This window comes from Acanthopagrus latus, chromosome 7 (genome assembly GCF_904848185.1).
Source record: "Acanthopagrus latus isolate v.2019 chromosome 7, fAcaLat1.1, whole genome shotgun sequence".
Taxonomy (NCBI): domain Eukaryota; kingdom Metazoa; phylum Chordata; class Actinopteri; order Spariformes; family Sparidae; genus Acanthopagrus; species Acanthopagrus latus.
The window spans coordinates 20,173,682-20,188,534 of NC_051045.1; the positions used below are offsets into that span (position 1 = coordinate 20,173,682).

The following is a 14,853-nucleotide window of genomic DNA, read 5'->3' on the forward strand; positions in this document are numbered from 1 at the left end:
TGCTGCTGCCGAGCGTTACTAAATGAGTCAGTTACTTCAGTTCCAGTGACTCTCACACATTCACTGATATGCAGCCAAATTAAACTGGACGTGACATAAACTGTTTACACAGAACTTCAATTCAGACCCACGTCTTTTCTCAGCCTTTCCTCAAAGCAGAACCTTTTCCCCAGTAATGAAATGTAACTAAGTGATTTTACTCTTAGTTAATGTACTGGAGTGTTTATGTGTTGCTATGTTTGCTACTTTATACATCAACTCGTCTGCATTTTGGAGGCAAATGTTTTCCTAGTTACGAGTCACTTTGCAGATTGCATGCTGCATCAGAGCATCAGGAGTAACATCTTTTTAAATCAAATGTTTTAAAGACAATTTGACAAACCAACCAACCAACCAACCAACCAACCAAACAAAGCTATATTCAAATCAGAAAAATTGTGAATATTGGATCCAACAATCTGCCTGTCAGATAATCGCCTGATAATACACAGTCATTACATACATATAAATATAATTCACTTTTATTTGTACTTTTGATACTTAAGTTAATTTATTTTTAGGTATTTTAAAGACTTTTACTCAAGTAACATGAATTTACACTCTGAACATACAGTTACATAAAACATTATGGTACTGAAATCATGGACAAAATTCAGCTCATTATCTGTATTTTGGCTCAACTTTCCATCGGACCACAAAGGATCTTTTATCGTCACTGTCGCCTCCTTCATTCACAACATGCAACTACAGTATAAAACCTATAAATGTGCTCTTAGAGTCTCTCACTTCCCTCTAATGGACTTTCCTTGTAGTTGCACTATGTGGCAGTATGGATGTGAAACAGAGATGTGACTGCAATACTATCACCAAGAAACCTCCTGTAGATTAAAAAAACAAATAAAAAAAAGTGGAGGAGAAGGCATTGCAATTTAGGCTTCGATGTTGAGGCCAGTGTGCCAAATGAGGGTCCACGAATGAATGAATGAATGAATGAATGAATGAATGAACATGTCAAAGCACAGTTGCATGTTCTTTCTTTAAACAACTCAGCGCACCTGTGAAGGTGGCGTGAGCAGAGAGGAAGGAAGGGTGACATGCAAAAGGAAGGATCAGAGGTCACTAATCTCACCTTAATGTCATTTCCTTCAGAGGCTGACCTGATTGGCTGCAGCACAAACAAGCTTTACCTGCAACATGCACTTGAGGCCATTCAGGTTAGTAGTAGGCAGATTCTTTTTGTTCACACCTCCAGTAGAGGGTAATTATGTCTCTTATAAAGGTTAATTTTGTTGATTTTGAGAAAAAGGCTGGGTGACCCCACCTGCTGAGACAAACAATTGGCCAGCAGGAAACACGAGGAAGAGGACTTTCTCCTGGACAATCTGCCAAGTTCATGAAGATCTTCCTGCATGAGAGAGACATGTGTTTTGTCACTTAAACCCAGAACGACTCCCAGATCTCAGATTGAATAAATTCTCTGAATGTGCCTGAAACCAACTGGTTACAATTTCATGTTGACAGTTACAACTGTCAGCATATAGCGTCATCTGGTGGCCAGGCAGCAAAACTGCACCAGTCTCCTCAACTGATGGAAATTAAGGCTATGTCACAGGTTCAAGCAAAGGGAGAGCAAGACAAAAGAAAACAAAAAAAAAAAACAAAACATTTAGTTACACTGTCATGGACTATTTCAAAACTGTCAAAAAAGTAAAGACTAAATTAGGAAACGTCTTGAGGAAATGATCATTGAGTCATAACATTTTCTACATAAAAAATAAATATCACAGTCCTGCCTCATCTTTAAAGCAAAGCTGCAAAGATGAATACATTCGTTGTCAACTATAAATTAACCACCAACTATTTTGAGCACAGGTTAATCCATTTGAGTGACTTTTTTAAGAAATAGGGGGCAAAACTATGCATCCAGCTTCTTCAATGTGAATATTTTCTGTTTTCTTTAATCCTCTGTCACATCTAACATCTGTGTTATGGAAAGAACAAGATTTGAGCGCCGTCACCTTTGGCTTTGGGAGCAACATTTTCTGACTTTGACAGACTTTCAAGAAAATAATAAACAATGAAAATAATCGTTAGCTGCAGTTCTTATTTATAGCTCATCTTCATAGCTGATAGAAACACAGCAGCTTCTCCCAGCAGCAAACAAAAACAGACAAGCCTATTTTCAAATCTTTAATATCACAAAATAGTTAAGATAAATGAAATTATCCACAGTGACAACAATCTTAGAAAATGAATGTAATTTGCAAAGACTTTCCCAAAATCAGATCTCTGGTCGATAAGATAAATTATTCCAAAGCGTAAAATAACCCTAAAATCTTAAATATCTGAGCGCGATTAAAAAAAAAAAAAAAAAAAAAAATCTACATTTCCAATCATTCTTCCTGCGTCTGTTTATTTAACCCACACAAGTGTTGGCAAGATGACTTCTGAAATTAAACACAAGAGGACAATGCAGTGTACAAATGATTTGCTCCCTAACTGCTGATGTGTCCTTTTTTTAATTATAATTCAAATGTTGGCAAAATAAAAAAGCGAAAGAAAAAAAATGTTTAACAGCTGGTACTCAAAGAAACAAAACTGAAAAAGAAACAATACTGGCACATACTGAGCGTTAACATCCAATACATTCATATAGCCAAATGCAAAGACGTGGTATCACAATCAAGATGGGTATTTATGCAGGAATTCATATCACTCCTTAAGTTATATACAACCACTGATTACATGATTTCCAACATGTTCCACAAAAAACTTTTGAGAAGAGCCGTAATCTCTGCTTTTCATGTTGTTGTGCAACACATCTCCTGCCAACATATATTTCTTCTGAACAGTAACATAAAAAAGGAGCCTGCTCATCCATCAGCTAACATCAAACATCCCTGTACCAAGTGATGGAAAAAACAACTGTTCACGCTTTCACATTGTTTCTACACTGTTTTGATGGTCTTGAATGTGCTGGACAACATAGTCAACCTGTCAGTAACCTGTTGTGTGTTAAATGCACAGATGGCACAGAGTTAACCCTTGAAAGAAAAGGCTGTGCCTCGATTTTCCGATGTACATATGATCAATTGTCGTTATCAATGCAAAGGAGGAAGAAACTGATGCTACTTTTAGTTCTTACTGGGATCTGCAGGACCAACAGTTTTGTGATGCAGTAGCATTTTACTGCAAAAAAAGCCCAATTACCACAATTTGTTCCATCTTGAAACCTTTGTAATTGAAGATTTAACTGTGACCTGGAATAATAAACAGGAGAGGAGGTAGTTTATATTATTTAGAGGGCCTGCCCCCTAAAAGCCTATGATTTGGGTCATCAGTTTAAAAGACCCAGGGCCAACTCATATTTTGTCAGCATTGCATACAGAGCAACAGCATGGCAGGCTGTAAACTATACAGAGTTTTAAAATGACCACAAATCAAAATAATAACTGTGACTGAAGCAGAGATGGGTGATAAAAACGGTAGACACACACTTTTCCTTTTTGTGACTGTGTGGAAAATCTGATGTTTTCACATCGCAGATGATGGAGAAAGGCGTTAAACAGATATTCTATATGAATAAGAACCAATAGGGGTGGCACGATCTGATGATTCTGTGTCCATAATCCACTTTTCAGGCTAACTGTAGGAATGAAATGTCCTCTTTCTTTTGTATCCAAAAATCACATAACCCTTAAGCCGAGGATATACTTGCTTTTAGCGACGCACGAAGCTCAGCATGAGGGCGGCTCCTGTATCACGTGTCTGTATGGAACCCTCAGAAATCAACTCTGCAAGGTGCAACATGCACATGAGCAGTAGGAGCAGTGGGTTAAGTGGTGCCAGGATGGAGAAGTAAAAGAGACAGGAGTCTACAAAAGCAGGGACAACAAGCTTATGTGCCATCTAGTGGTATCCTACAGTACCACGCAGAGTATGTAGGCAAGTATGTGAACAACTACGTTCACGAGGCAGTCGGTTGTCTACTTAAACATCTGGTTCAAACGCAACTGTATCTCCAGCCTTTTTTATAAGCAGATCAGGGTTACGTAACCACACCAACAGAATCATAGAGCCAAACGGATGTCGCTTCTTGGTTGACGTCTTGTGTGCAATGCAACATGCGTTAAAGCCACTGATACTGTGTGCAGAAACATAATTATCTTCAATGTTATCATGTGTTTTAATGGTGCAAATTAAGAAGTTCAGGACCATGACAATAATTAAATAGATCATGATATTATCTTCAGGCAAGATCTCTGACACCCAATGACTAATTCAATCCAAATATTAAGAAGCCAATATTGTTTCAACAGACAGAATTCTGTCTGTAGCCCTAAATTCTTTTAGCATAATTTGGATTACTGGTATAAATTCGACTGAAAAATACTGAGGCTATACAAAGCTCCTCAGTCATCAGTTGGCCTTACTCAGCAATTAAATATCAAAGAAATGATTGTAAACAATATTTTTTTTCTGTTCTTTTGCTCATGTTTAAACTATAGCTCAGCTGTACAACCAGAAGCCAGAGGTTCAAACTTAGCGCTACTGTACCATCATAAAATATCCCAAAATGCTGGTATCCCTAAAGGCAGTGCGACTGTTGTCTATTGCACATTCCCCTCCAAGGTTGTCAAGTACTGTGAGCTCAGCTGGTGGAGGAGAGATGAATGACAAAATGGAGGAGAAAAACACTGAGAGGGAGAGCAAAGATAAGGAGAAAAGTGAAGGGAGGAAAGGTTGCAAAGAAGCAGCTTTGTGCATTCGTCTGTGAGTCTTTATGAACATGTCACAGTCTCTAACAAGACATTTAAAAAGCAGCCGTGAGAAACTGATTCTTAGCTTGAGCTCAGAGCTGCGAGTGCTTCTTCTGACAATAACAAAGTTTTTTTATCTTCCCTTGACGAGGATGGAAAAAAGAATCCTCCCATCTCGTCCTTACAAACACAGAATGCCACAAAAACTGAATAGAAAGTTTGGTGTCTCTGTGGCGTTACAAAAATATACAGGCGTCAGCATTGCTCGATGGGAGAAGGTTCAATAAGTGAAGGAAGGAAAAGGAGTCCTTTTTAATGCCACACAGTGGGACCGTTTGACTGCAGAAACAGTTCCGAGGTCCCCAGCACAGTGGTCTTTTTCCTAATTAGCAGTAGGAGTGTAAGTGTTTTATCATCACCGTTCCAATACTCCAATACTGAGAATACTCTGATAACGTGGGATGAGTTAAAAAAGCAGCATCCTGTACATTTTCAAGCTGCAAAATCTTCCATCCCAAGGTCAAAAGTGAAATTATCTGACATCACAGAAGGTCTGAACTGTGGTCTCGTCCTCAAGTGAATTAAACCAGCAGCAGCCAATCTTTACCAGTCCATTGGCTGACAGTTTTATCATAATCATAAAGTAAAAAAGAAAGCTCAAGGCCACACTGGGCAGTGTTGTCTCATTCACCTCTCCTGCAGTAGTTCTGGCTTGACATCCATGTCGATCCATAATTATTAAGTAGCCGGGACAGCATCAGTGTTCAGGCGAGGACTCAAGATGTTGAATAAGGATTAAATGGCGCGCTGCATGAGTATAATAACCTTCAGGATACAGACTAGTTCTGAGGATTTGTGGTGTGATCTTCTTTTATCTCCTGTTAACTTCTGGATTCTTCACAGGTCACGGACAGATTGTAGCACTGACAATACCAGCAGTGATGGCTGAAGTGGTTAAACTAAAGCTTCATGTTGCTGAAGTCCTTGGACATACTCTGCAGGTAAGCATCGTGAATGGCGCCGAGGAAGTCAGGGTCGTTCTGTATAGGAAGGAAGTAAACGGTAGAGGAGTGAACAAACTACACAAGAGAGCGTGTGTGTGTGTATGTGTACAGACAATAAGATGACAGGAATTCAGTATCAACGCTGGTAAAATATAAATTGGAAAACTTAAAATTTGAAGGGAAGATAACACACTGCAATTTTCTTAGTTTTCCTTTTTTTGTTATTTCGTTGAACACATCCTTTAAGTTCACAATAGAGTCAAGAGAAAAGCTTTAGCTTAGACATGTTCCAATGAACCAACAGTGCTGCTTTTATGCATCTTATGCTCTTTCTCTACCTTTATAAGGTGTATCAGAGTCTCCTGTAGCTGTGTTTTGCTGCAGGGAGCTTGTGGGGGCTCTACTGCTCCTACAGAGGTGGAGGAGGGCTCGGAGGGGGCAGGAGGAACCACTGATGCTGCTGCTGCTGTTGTTGTCTTATTGACTGACTTCTGGAAGGCGCTGGGGGAGAGAAGCACAGAAATCTCTGGCCCTGGAACAGCAAGACCAGGACTCATGGGGACGGCCTGAGAATAGAAAAGGAAAGACGGGAGAGACAAAAGAAGAGACAGAATATGTTAGAGAGGACAGCAAAGACACTAAGAAAGTGGTATCAGCACACAGATGAGTAAAAACAGCTGCTCAGAAACAGGTAGAACTCACAGTCATCGGCTTGATCAGGTTTGGAGGCTGAGAGAAAACATCCATCTCCTTGCCATGCTGGAGAAGGGGTTTTCCCATGTGGTCTTGAAAGCTGTGGGGTGGGAACAGCGTGCTTGGCAGGAAGTTTGGTGCGAGGATGGGTTTGTGGATGTCCGAACTCACTCCTGATTTGAGCGTGCTGAGTATCTCCTGCCCCAAGTAGGCAGCAGGAGCTGCTGATGGTGCTGAGGAACCCTTGGGAGCGGCATGAGGCTCTAAACCCGCTTGAGGGACCATGAGAGGGGAGACTGAGCACAGAGGTTGGGGGTCTGACCTAGGGACCACCGACTGGAAAACAGGGCTGGGGTGCAGCGCGTAGGGAGCTGGGAGGAGGCCTGGGGCCTGGTGCCGCTGGTCTTGGGGCGCCAGATGGGGAGGGAGGAGTGGGTTTTGGTGGGTTGGAGTAGGAAAAGACTGCTTCTGGAGGTAAGCAGTGGCGTGGTCACTGGGAGCAGTGGTGGTGTTCTGTGTGGGCATGGTGGGTAGTGAGGGGTCCTTCGGGAGTGAAGAGCCAAAAAGTTCCTCAACTGTGATCTGTTTCACCATTGTATGAGAGCTCTAGAGGGTAAAAAAGAGCAAATCTGTGAGCTGTGAGCTGAAACATTTCTCTATTCTGCTTTTCTCCCTTGGATATTATTCTAGATGAACCATCATTAAGTTTTGAATATGAAGCAATTTATTGATAATTTAATAAAAATATCAGGAGTAAAGAATTATTTTAGTGCTAGTAACATGGTCTTTTCATAAAACTGGACTACCTGACTATTTATCTATATCAATTATTGTTTTTAATTGGTCTTATATGACTCAAAAAATCGGAGAAAATGGACTGTGGTATTCCTTTTGCTCAAAATAAATACATCTAACATGAATGTACTAGGCCACATGAGAACAATTAACACCCTGTTGTTCTGCAAGCTAGCTGTGAATTTGTTTTGGCCTATTGCTTTCAAGCAGGAAAAAAAATGGAAGCCTGATCACAATCCTTTTCTTGTCACAGCTAAACTGTGTTTCAAGCCCTAAACATCTGAGATAAGAAATGGCATATGCAGTGAAAAATGACTGACTCTTATTTGATGAGCACATTTGATCGAAGCTTCGTGAGGTGCTCCTCAGGGGCTGGCCGAGTGTCAAAGGGTTCATTATTAGACGATTCTCTCGCCATTCTAGGAAAAAAATAATACTGTGTCCATCGCGGTGGGAAAAATCTTAAGTAAAATCTGTAGCTGGTAACCAGAAAATGAGTGGGGACCTATACGTGCAAGCAGGTTGGAAATCACCACTGGTCATTCCATATACTATCCACAATGATTTGATACAAAAATTCTCTTCGGGACAGCCTGTTGTCTCATATAATCCCTGTAGGCAAAATAACTGACACTAGCAGCAGTGGCTTGGGTTGGATGAGTGTCTCTGGCTGTCTGTTTGAAACATGACCAACAATATCAGCAGCTTTCTGCTGCCAAATGCTCAACCATCCATGGGGTGACAGTGACAGCTGAGATAAATACATGAACCTTCTCTTTGTCCTCCTCCACAGTTTTGATGTGTAGGAGTTAACAGGAGGGTAATGTACTCAGAATACACCAATACAGATAATTTTTATCAATAATCCGATCTTGGACATGTACCTTTTCAGGTTGAGGTGTGCTGTGTACATGCTCTGTGGTGCTGACTGGTGGTTTCATGTTAAGCTCTGCAGACACATCTGCATCACCCGTCTGAGCCTGCAACATAAACAAAAACAAACACACAGATGAAATGGTATGAAAATGATTTATATTTTTCAGGAAGAGATGAAGCATATTAGTTAAGAGCAGCAGTTAAGGAACTGGAATAGGCACAAATTCAGATGCTTGAACAGACACCCCCACAGCTGAAAAAATCATGGATTTAGTGCCACTGTCATTTCAGATATGCATGCGTGTGTGTGTGTGACTCATGAGAGTGTACCTGCTGAGTCAGACCTGTGAAAGTGTTCCAGTCTGTGTCAATGAGGAATGCATGGAACAATATCCAGAACTGATTCAGAAGATTCTGGGTTGGTGTCTCAGTGTGTTGGAGCCACAAATGCTACAATTGCTCTGTCTGTGATCTAAATTCACATTTTTGTGTATTTTGTAGAGCTGCAATGCTTAGTCAATTAATCAGTTGATGGAAAGAAAAAAATGATTTTTTGATATTTCGATAATCTAAGCGTGATAATGTTTCATTAATTTTTAAAGCAAAAATGTCAAATGTTTGCTGACTTCAGCCTCTCAAATGTAAGGTTTTGCTGATTTTCTTGGTCATCTATGAAGTACATGAAATGTTGTTCAGACAAGATAACACATTTGAACTTTGGGCTTAGACTACTTTGACATTTTATAAATTAAACAATAAATTGTGAAACAATCAGTTTAGAAAAATATTATCAAAATATGAAAATTATGAAAAATTAGTTGCAGCCCTAACAATCTACAATGAAAAAAAAGGTCCCCCTCAAACAGTATTAAATAAAACATATTTGCTCCTCTAAGAACCTTCAGTAACATGTTATGTTTGTGTCAGTGAGTGTATTGTCCTCCTCACTCTCTGGTATTCCTCCTTGGCTTTGCTGAGCAGCTCCAGGATGTCAATAGGCCTTGGTTCTGTGACACCATTGGTCCTCCGGGGCTCTGCTCTCTCTGGTGACTCCCTCTGGGCATGGTCTGCTTCTTGTTTCACAATCCTGGGGGACAGTGGAAATGTGACACAGAGTCTATACTCCTATCTGTTTATTCAAATAAATTAGTGCTGCTTCTAAAACTAACATCTAATGGATGAAAAATGTAGAAGAGCTAACAGTGAAGTGCTGCACTATCTTATCCAAACACAGACAGAGTATACACATGTCCAGATATTTACTTGACCATCAGTTGAGCAATGCGTTGACAGTCCCTCTTGTCATAGAACCAAATACTGTAGATACCCACTGCAAGAAAAACACAAATATAGTTAGTTGCATATAGGAGCATAAGCAGCATTACATTCAAAACAAAAACAAAACAAAAAAAGCAAACAATCTTAAGGTTTTACAATTTGTTTGGATTCACTTATTCAGTCTACAGAGTTTGTAAAACAATAAACACAATAGACTGTGCACAACATCAACTGGGTCGCCTGCCTGGGCAGCGTATGAAACTGTCAGCTGTAACTCAAGTAGTTCAGTTCAAAAACACATCATAAAATCATAAATCACTTAGACTACAACGCAGAACATCTGTGAATAAAGAAAGTTTTCACTCTTTCTTCAATAATCTGGTGGCTGCTTAATACTAAATGGTGAAGATTCATTAGCTGTATTAAAGTGAGAGACATTTGTTGCTAGAATAAAACCACCTCAGCAGTTTGTGCTGAAACAATAGCGAGGTAAACTGACATTATAAACGTGTCATTTGTGTGTGATGAAACACTGCTGTATTCAAGTCCCCTCTGGAGGCTGAGGTAACCTAGCAACCTGAGTGTTTGCCTCCCTCTAGCATCTCCTGCTGCAAATGGGAATATGGAGAGGTGTAAACAGGTGTGTGTGCTACACTGGTCTCTCTAAACAGTGCACACTAAGTTTGAGTACACTCATCAACCTCAGGCAGTGAGTTCACAGGTACTCAAAGAGAGTACACATTTTCAACATCTCTGTTTTGGACTCTTGGCTCTTCAAACCAACTTCTGATTTTTTTTTTTCCAGCCTTCATCGTTCTCTGTGCATCCTAGTTCACTGCAGTTGGAGGAGTCATGCAACCATCTTGAAGATAATTCCCCTTTTCTCAAGATAGATCATCATCCACACCTTGGCAGGAGCTCAAATCACACACACTGGCACTACATAGCTGAGAAAAATCAAAGGATCCTAAGTCAGTAAGTTGCAATAGTGACGAGTACAAATGGACTGAAAAAAACAACCTAAGACAGAACTACACAAGTAGTCCAAAGGAATATAACCCAGAAGAGGACATCATTACAGAAGATTTACTCTATCCAGTTCTCCAGAGGAAACTCTCAGCAGCCTGAATCTAAAAGGAAAAAAAAAGAGGAATATCTTCAACCTGTGTTTTAAATGTTTGTCAGCACTCAAAACCACTCTTCGGGATTACAATGCTAAAAACGGCACCTGAACTCAAGTGAACCATCAGAGAAAGTCCTCTGGCCTGAGGACAAAGAAAATATTACATCATGTCTTCCATACCAGGCAGGCTGATAGGCAAACCAAGCCCAAAGGGGGAGCAGTCTACTCTGACGTTGACCCTGGCCATGTTATTTTTTCTCATAAGCAAACAAATGGGAAAACAGCCTAATTCCTTATTCATTGCCTTAATGAAACTCCTGTTCAGACTCCTAATAGATTACCTCGGGGGCAGCGCTGTCAGTTATTTTCTGAAGATCTGAGGACTTCTACCATTCCTTTCATTTCACCTGATTTCCTGTAAAACTTTTTCCAAAAATCTTGAGGAGTTTGACTGCAGCATTGGCGCCTTCAGCAGAAACAATACTTGTGTGACAGAATATATTAAGAAGTAGTGTAATTCATAATCAAACAGCGTTTTGGCTGTTGCCCCATTGCAGACGAGAGCAATATCAACTGTGGCAAAACCAAGCTGAAACATTTGCTGACTGCATGGTCATGAGTGGAGGAAGGTCTTCACAAGAGGATTTTTTGCTAAATAAGGCTCCAAGATGCCAAAATGTCTTCAAGCGAAAGGGAAAAGAAATGTTCCAGAGAACGCTGGGGAGGTGTTGGTTTGGCATTTTCAGAGGTACTGTACCATTATGATCCGTCCTACTCAGCGTGTGTGTGTAATAGTGAATGTCCCGATCTGTGCAGATATCTACTTGCAAAATTTGCATGGTGTACACATTTCTTTGAGACGATCGTCTGTGATATATTACCATGTGTTTCAGGACAGCTGCGGCCCCAAATGTATCAGCGGAGCACTCAAAATACTGTACACAGGACATCGAATAATAATCTCTAACAACATCTCATTTTAGTGGATGCTGACATAAAAAATTTAACTAATATTTGCTATTCTAAAACTTCTACTCTACAAGTAAACTCACGGTTGCCGTTCCTATAGAGCAGGAATGGATCCTGCAGCTGAAACTCCAGGTCTTTGTTGATCGGCTCCACAAGGTTCTCTGCACTCAGTCGGTTCATGATGGTGAAGCCATGGTGAGGCGAGGCTGACCTGAAATAAACAGAGAGTATACAATAATACTTGGCAGAGCAAAAAGTAACCTTCACAATCATATTAGATGTAATAAAAGCTTTCAAATCTCACTTTGAGTAGACTACATACATTTTTTTCTTATCATGAAATAAAACACTAGAAGACTTTTTTTTTTTAACTTACATTACTATGTTGTATATTCTATCGAATATACTGAAATGTTAAGCAACATAACAAAAGTATTCGGTTGTGACAAATCTCTGTTGCACCCCGCTGTAAACAGTGACGGAGTACTGCAACTGACAGATGTTTCACACAACTGAGGGCTCTAAAAGAGAAGCTCTGTGTGCGCAAAGCCGAAATGAAAAAGAGGAAATTGAATCAAGTCTTTCAACAAATGTAAATGTTTGTTTACAAAGACTGCGGCCTACACACGTGCGCAGAATACGTCAACTGGCGGCGCAAACAAACAGCTCAAGTAAACAACCTTCATGGCCGTCGTGCTGAATTATGGAAAACAATGTTTGCACTTACCTCGCGTATACAAACAGGGTACCCTCGATTTCGGTCTTCTCCTGAAACGATAGAGACGTGTCAGTGTCAGAAACTAGAAACAACAGTTCATCCAAAATGTGCTAAATAACAGCACTGGACGCTGAGTGTTAGCGTCACCAGACAACTTCACCGCTGAGTTAGCTCAGGTAGGATAACACTAACTTATTATGGAAACAATAAATAAATAACAACACGAAGCAGGGTGACACTGGTATCAAAACAGTATGTCTGTGAACATACCTGGCCATATTATAGTTTGAAAAGTACCAATATGTTATTTATTTATTTTTTCTAAATGTCTTTATCGAGGTGCTAGCATTAGCATGCTAGGCGAACACTTAGCATACTTTTTTTAATGGCTCTACGCGGAACTATTCCGAGTGTTGTGACAAACTCACCCATTCGTTCGCTTTGGAGTTGAAGTTGTAGAGAGCCACCTGTCCGGTAACATCGAGCAGCTTGTTTATGTACGGGTCTTGTCTCTGTAGAGCCGCTAAGCTCATCATATGTCCAGCATTTACGGTCTCCATCTTGGATGTGATTGTTGCTCCCGCACGGACGGATTTCTGCAGGCACTTCTAACTTCCGCTGTCCTATGCTTGGTCCCCGAAAACAGCTGCCCTGAAAAAAGTTTCCGAGAAAGTTTTTTTTATTCGACAGAGTACATTAACAATTTGTTAGAGTGCAGCTTAATAATGAAATGTGCGTAGCAAATGATGGTCAGCCACGTGATTTTAGCAATCGCCAGTGTGCTTTCATAAATATATAATAAATAGCCTGAAACCTATCACATGCTTCTGCACTGTGTAATAACCACAAAATGACATTTTACAATGTTGCTTTCATGAAATTAGATTACCTCGGGGGCAGCGCTGTCAGTTATTTTATTTTTATTTTTTGAAGTTCTGAGGACTTCTACCATCCCTTTCATTTCACCTGACTTCCTGTAAACTTTTTCCAAAAGGCTTGAGGAGTTTGACTGCAGCACTGGCGCCCTCAGCAGAAGCAACAGACATATAGACAACAATATTGAAGTGAACCAAAGGCTCGTGTCATTTTTTTTAATAATCAAAAATGTGTCTACAGAAAAAATGTGGATGGTGTTATATAATTACACATGGCTGCACTGCAAATCCAATCTGACATCTGGTCTTTAATCTGAGAACCTCCATGCAATAGGCAATAGACAAAATATTTAACGTGTAGACTACTGTAGTTTTCACACGTGCACTTTGAATGAATTCACAAGAGTTTTGCTGGCATGCTGCATCCGAAACAAAAACTCACACTGGCGACACAAACTCGTAGGTTTACGGAAAAACATAGTCAGTATTTCCTTTAAGGGCCCTAATGTTTTATATCGATTGTGATTATTTTACTTTACAATCATCTTCTTCTTCTACACTTTGAAAAGTAAACATTTGTCTGACGATGATTTGGTCCAATTGAGCTACAGCTGCCAGCCCCACCTGCATCTGTTGAGGGAACATTGGGGCAGGGATTATAATCGGAGGATTACGTGCTACAGTGAAACTGTTATCCTCCATAGAGGCTCAGGTAATCCAATCACTGGTAACCCTCCAGCAGCTCGCAGCTCCGACAACTCATTTCCTCTCGAATCGCCGCGGAGTGAGGGCAGAAAGACGGCGCCATGAGGCCCCAGAGAAGAGCCAGGTGACAGAATGCCGTTCATTATAAGGGGAAGACCCCTGCGGGGTAAGTACAGGGACCCGGACCAGACTCGTTAGGGGCTTTATCAGACGGATAGGATGAGGCGTGCTGTTTATCCTCATGTCCAGAAATCATCCTGACTTGGCAACGTCGAAGAAACCTGCAAGATACCTCCACTTTCTAACGATCTGAAGGGTTTCTCTTGCCTTAGAATGAGACAAAAACTGCACAGGACGACTGAGAAACGTAGATTTAGTGTGTGTTGTTGGCCCACATGTGGCCACATGCTGTGTCTAGCCGTTGCTTTAGTCTTATAAATAGAAGGCAAACAGACCTTTAAGGCAGTGATCAAGCTTTGGGAGACGAGGCCCTTCATCTGTGGGCGTCTTCTCTGCGTGTTTGTGTCACTAAATCACATGCTGCTCAATTTATACAAACACTGTTCATGCAGCTAATTAACATGATGTCTCATTGGCTTTACTGACTGTTTTTTGTTGTTGTTGTTGTTGTCTCCATTCACACAATGCAAATCAATTAATGGCTGTTGCTTTAAAAAAATGTTTTTAAGTCATAATTCCTCAGCTCTGTCTGTAAATCTTTGCCAACCCCTGCCAGACTGTTCTGACGCTAACATGGTCGGCAACAGGTGCACACACACACATCCACGTCTGATTCTAGTCACCTGCAGCCTGCGATCGCTCTAACTCGCCCCTGACCGTCCGCGGCCACAGTGGGAATAATTGACAGCAGTGGATTGACTGCTGCTGTCAGCGCGTCCTCTCGGATCCGCCGTGAATCCGCAGGCAGAGGCACCCGGATGTGGCGAAAATGTTTGGCGCTCCTCTCCGGCTCTGCGCTGGGAAAACATTTTATAATTCAGGTTAGCGGCTCGCTCCGGTCCCCCGCGCGTCGACACCCTCCTGGATGTTTTTTCTT

At 40.9% G+C, this 14,853-nt stretch overlaps 2 protein-coding genes across 4 annotated transcripts in view; one reads left to right on the top strand and one right to left on the bottom strand.

Annotated features, from left to right (window-relative positions):
• Positions 1–1,081: 1,081 nt before the first annotated feature.
• dcp1a (decapping mRNA 1A) lies at positions 1,082–14,737 on the bottom strand. Of its 2 annotated transcripts, XR_005076219.1 has the most exons (11): positions 14,600–14,737; positions 12,645–12,867; positions 12,226–12,266; positions 11,582–11,709; positions 9,392–9,458; positions 9,077–9,215; positions 8,137–8,232; positions 6,467–7,063; positions 6,103–6,330; positions 5,452–5,800; positions 1,082–1,405 (listed from the first exon to the last, which is right to left on the bottom strand). XR_005076219.1 is itself a non-coding variant. In XM_037105077.1 (10 exons), exons 2-10 carry the CDS (start codon positions 12,774–12,776, stop codon positions 5,720–5,722), a joined length of 1,509 nt encoding a protein of 502 aa, XP_036960972.1. In that variant the 5' UTR covers positions 12,777–12,867; positions 14,600–14,737; the 3' UTR covers positions 2,394–5,719. The 2 variants fall into 2 exon arrangements, 1 of the variants encoding a protein (XP_036960972.1); XM_037105077.1 differs by lacking the exon at positions 1,082–1,405 and having other exon boundaries at positions 2,394–5,800.
• The window catches only part of cacna1db (calcium channel, voltage-dependent, L type, alpha 1D subunit, b), an 85,242-nt gene continuing 84,026 nt past the window's right edge, over positions 13,638–14,853 (top strand). The window contains exon 1 of one of the 2 annotated variants that reach the window (XM_037105074.1): positions 13,638–13,962. In XM_037105074.1, the coding sequence (XP_036960969.1) occupies positions 13,929–13,962 (34 nt within the window). In that variant the 5' untranslated portion in view covers positions 13,638–13,928. The remainder of the gene's footprint in view (positions 13,963–14,853) is intronic. The other variant, XM_037105075.1, reaches the window with a different exon arrangement.

Coding starts and splice junctions, on each gene's coding strand:
- dcp1a (XM_037105077.1), bottom strand. CDS start 12,776: ATGGAGACCGTAAATGCTGGACATATGATGAGCTTAGCGGCTCTACAG. Junction 9,459..11,581: donor GCTCTATAGGAACGGCAACC/GTGAGTTTACTT, acceptor TTTTTCTTGCAG/TGGGTATCTACAGTATTTGG. Junction 8,233..9,076: donor CCAAGGAGGAATACCAGAGA/GTGAGGAGGACA, acceptor TTTATGTTGCAG/GCTCAGACGGGTGATGCAGA.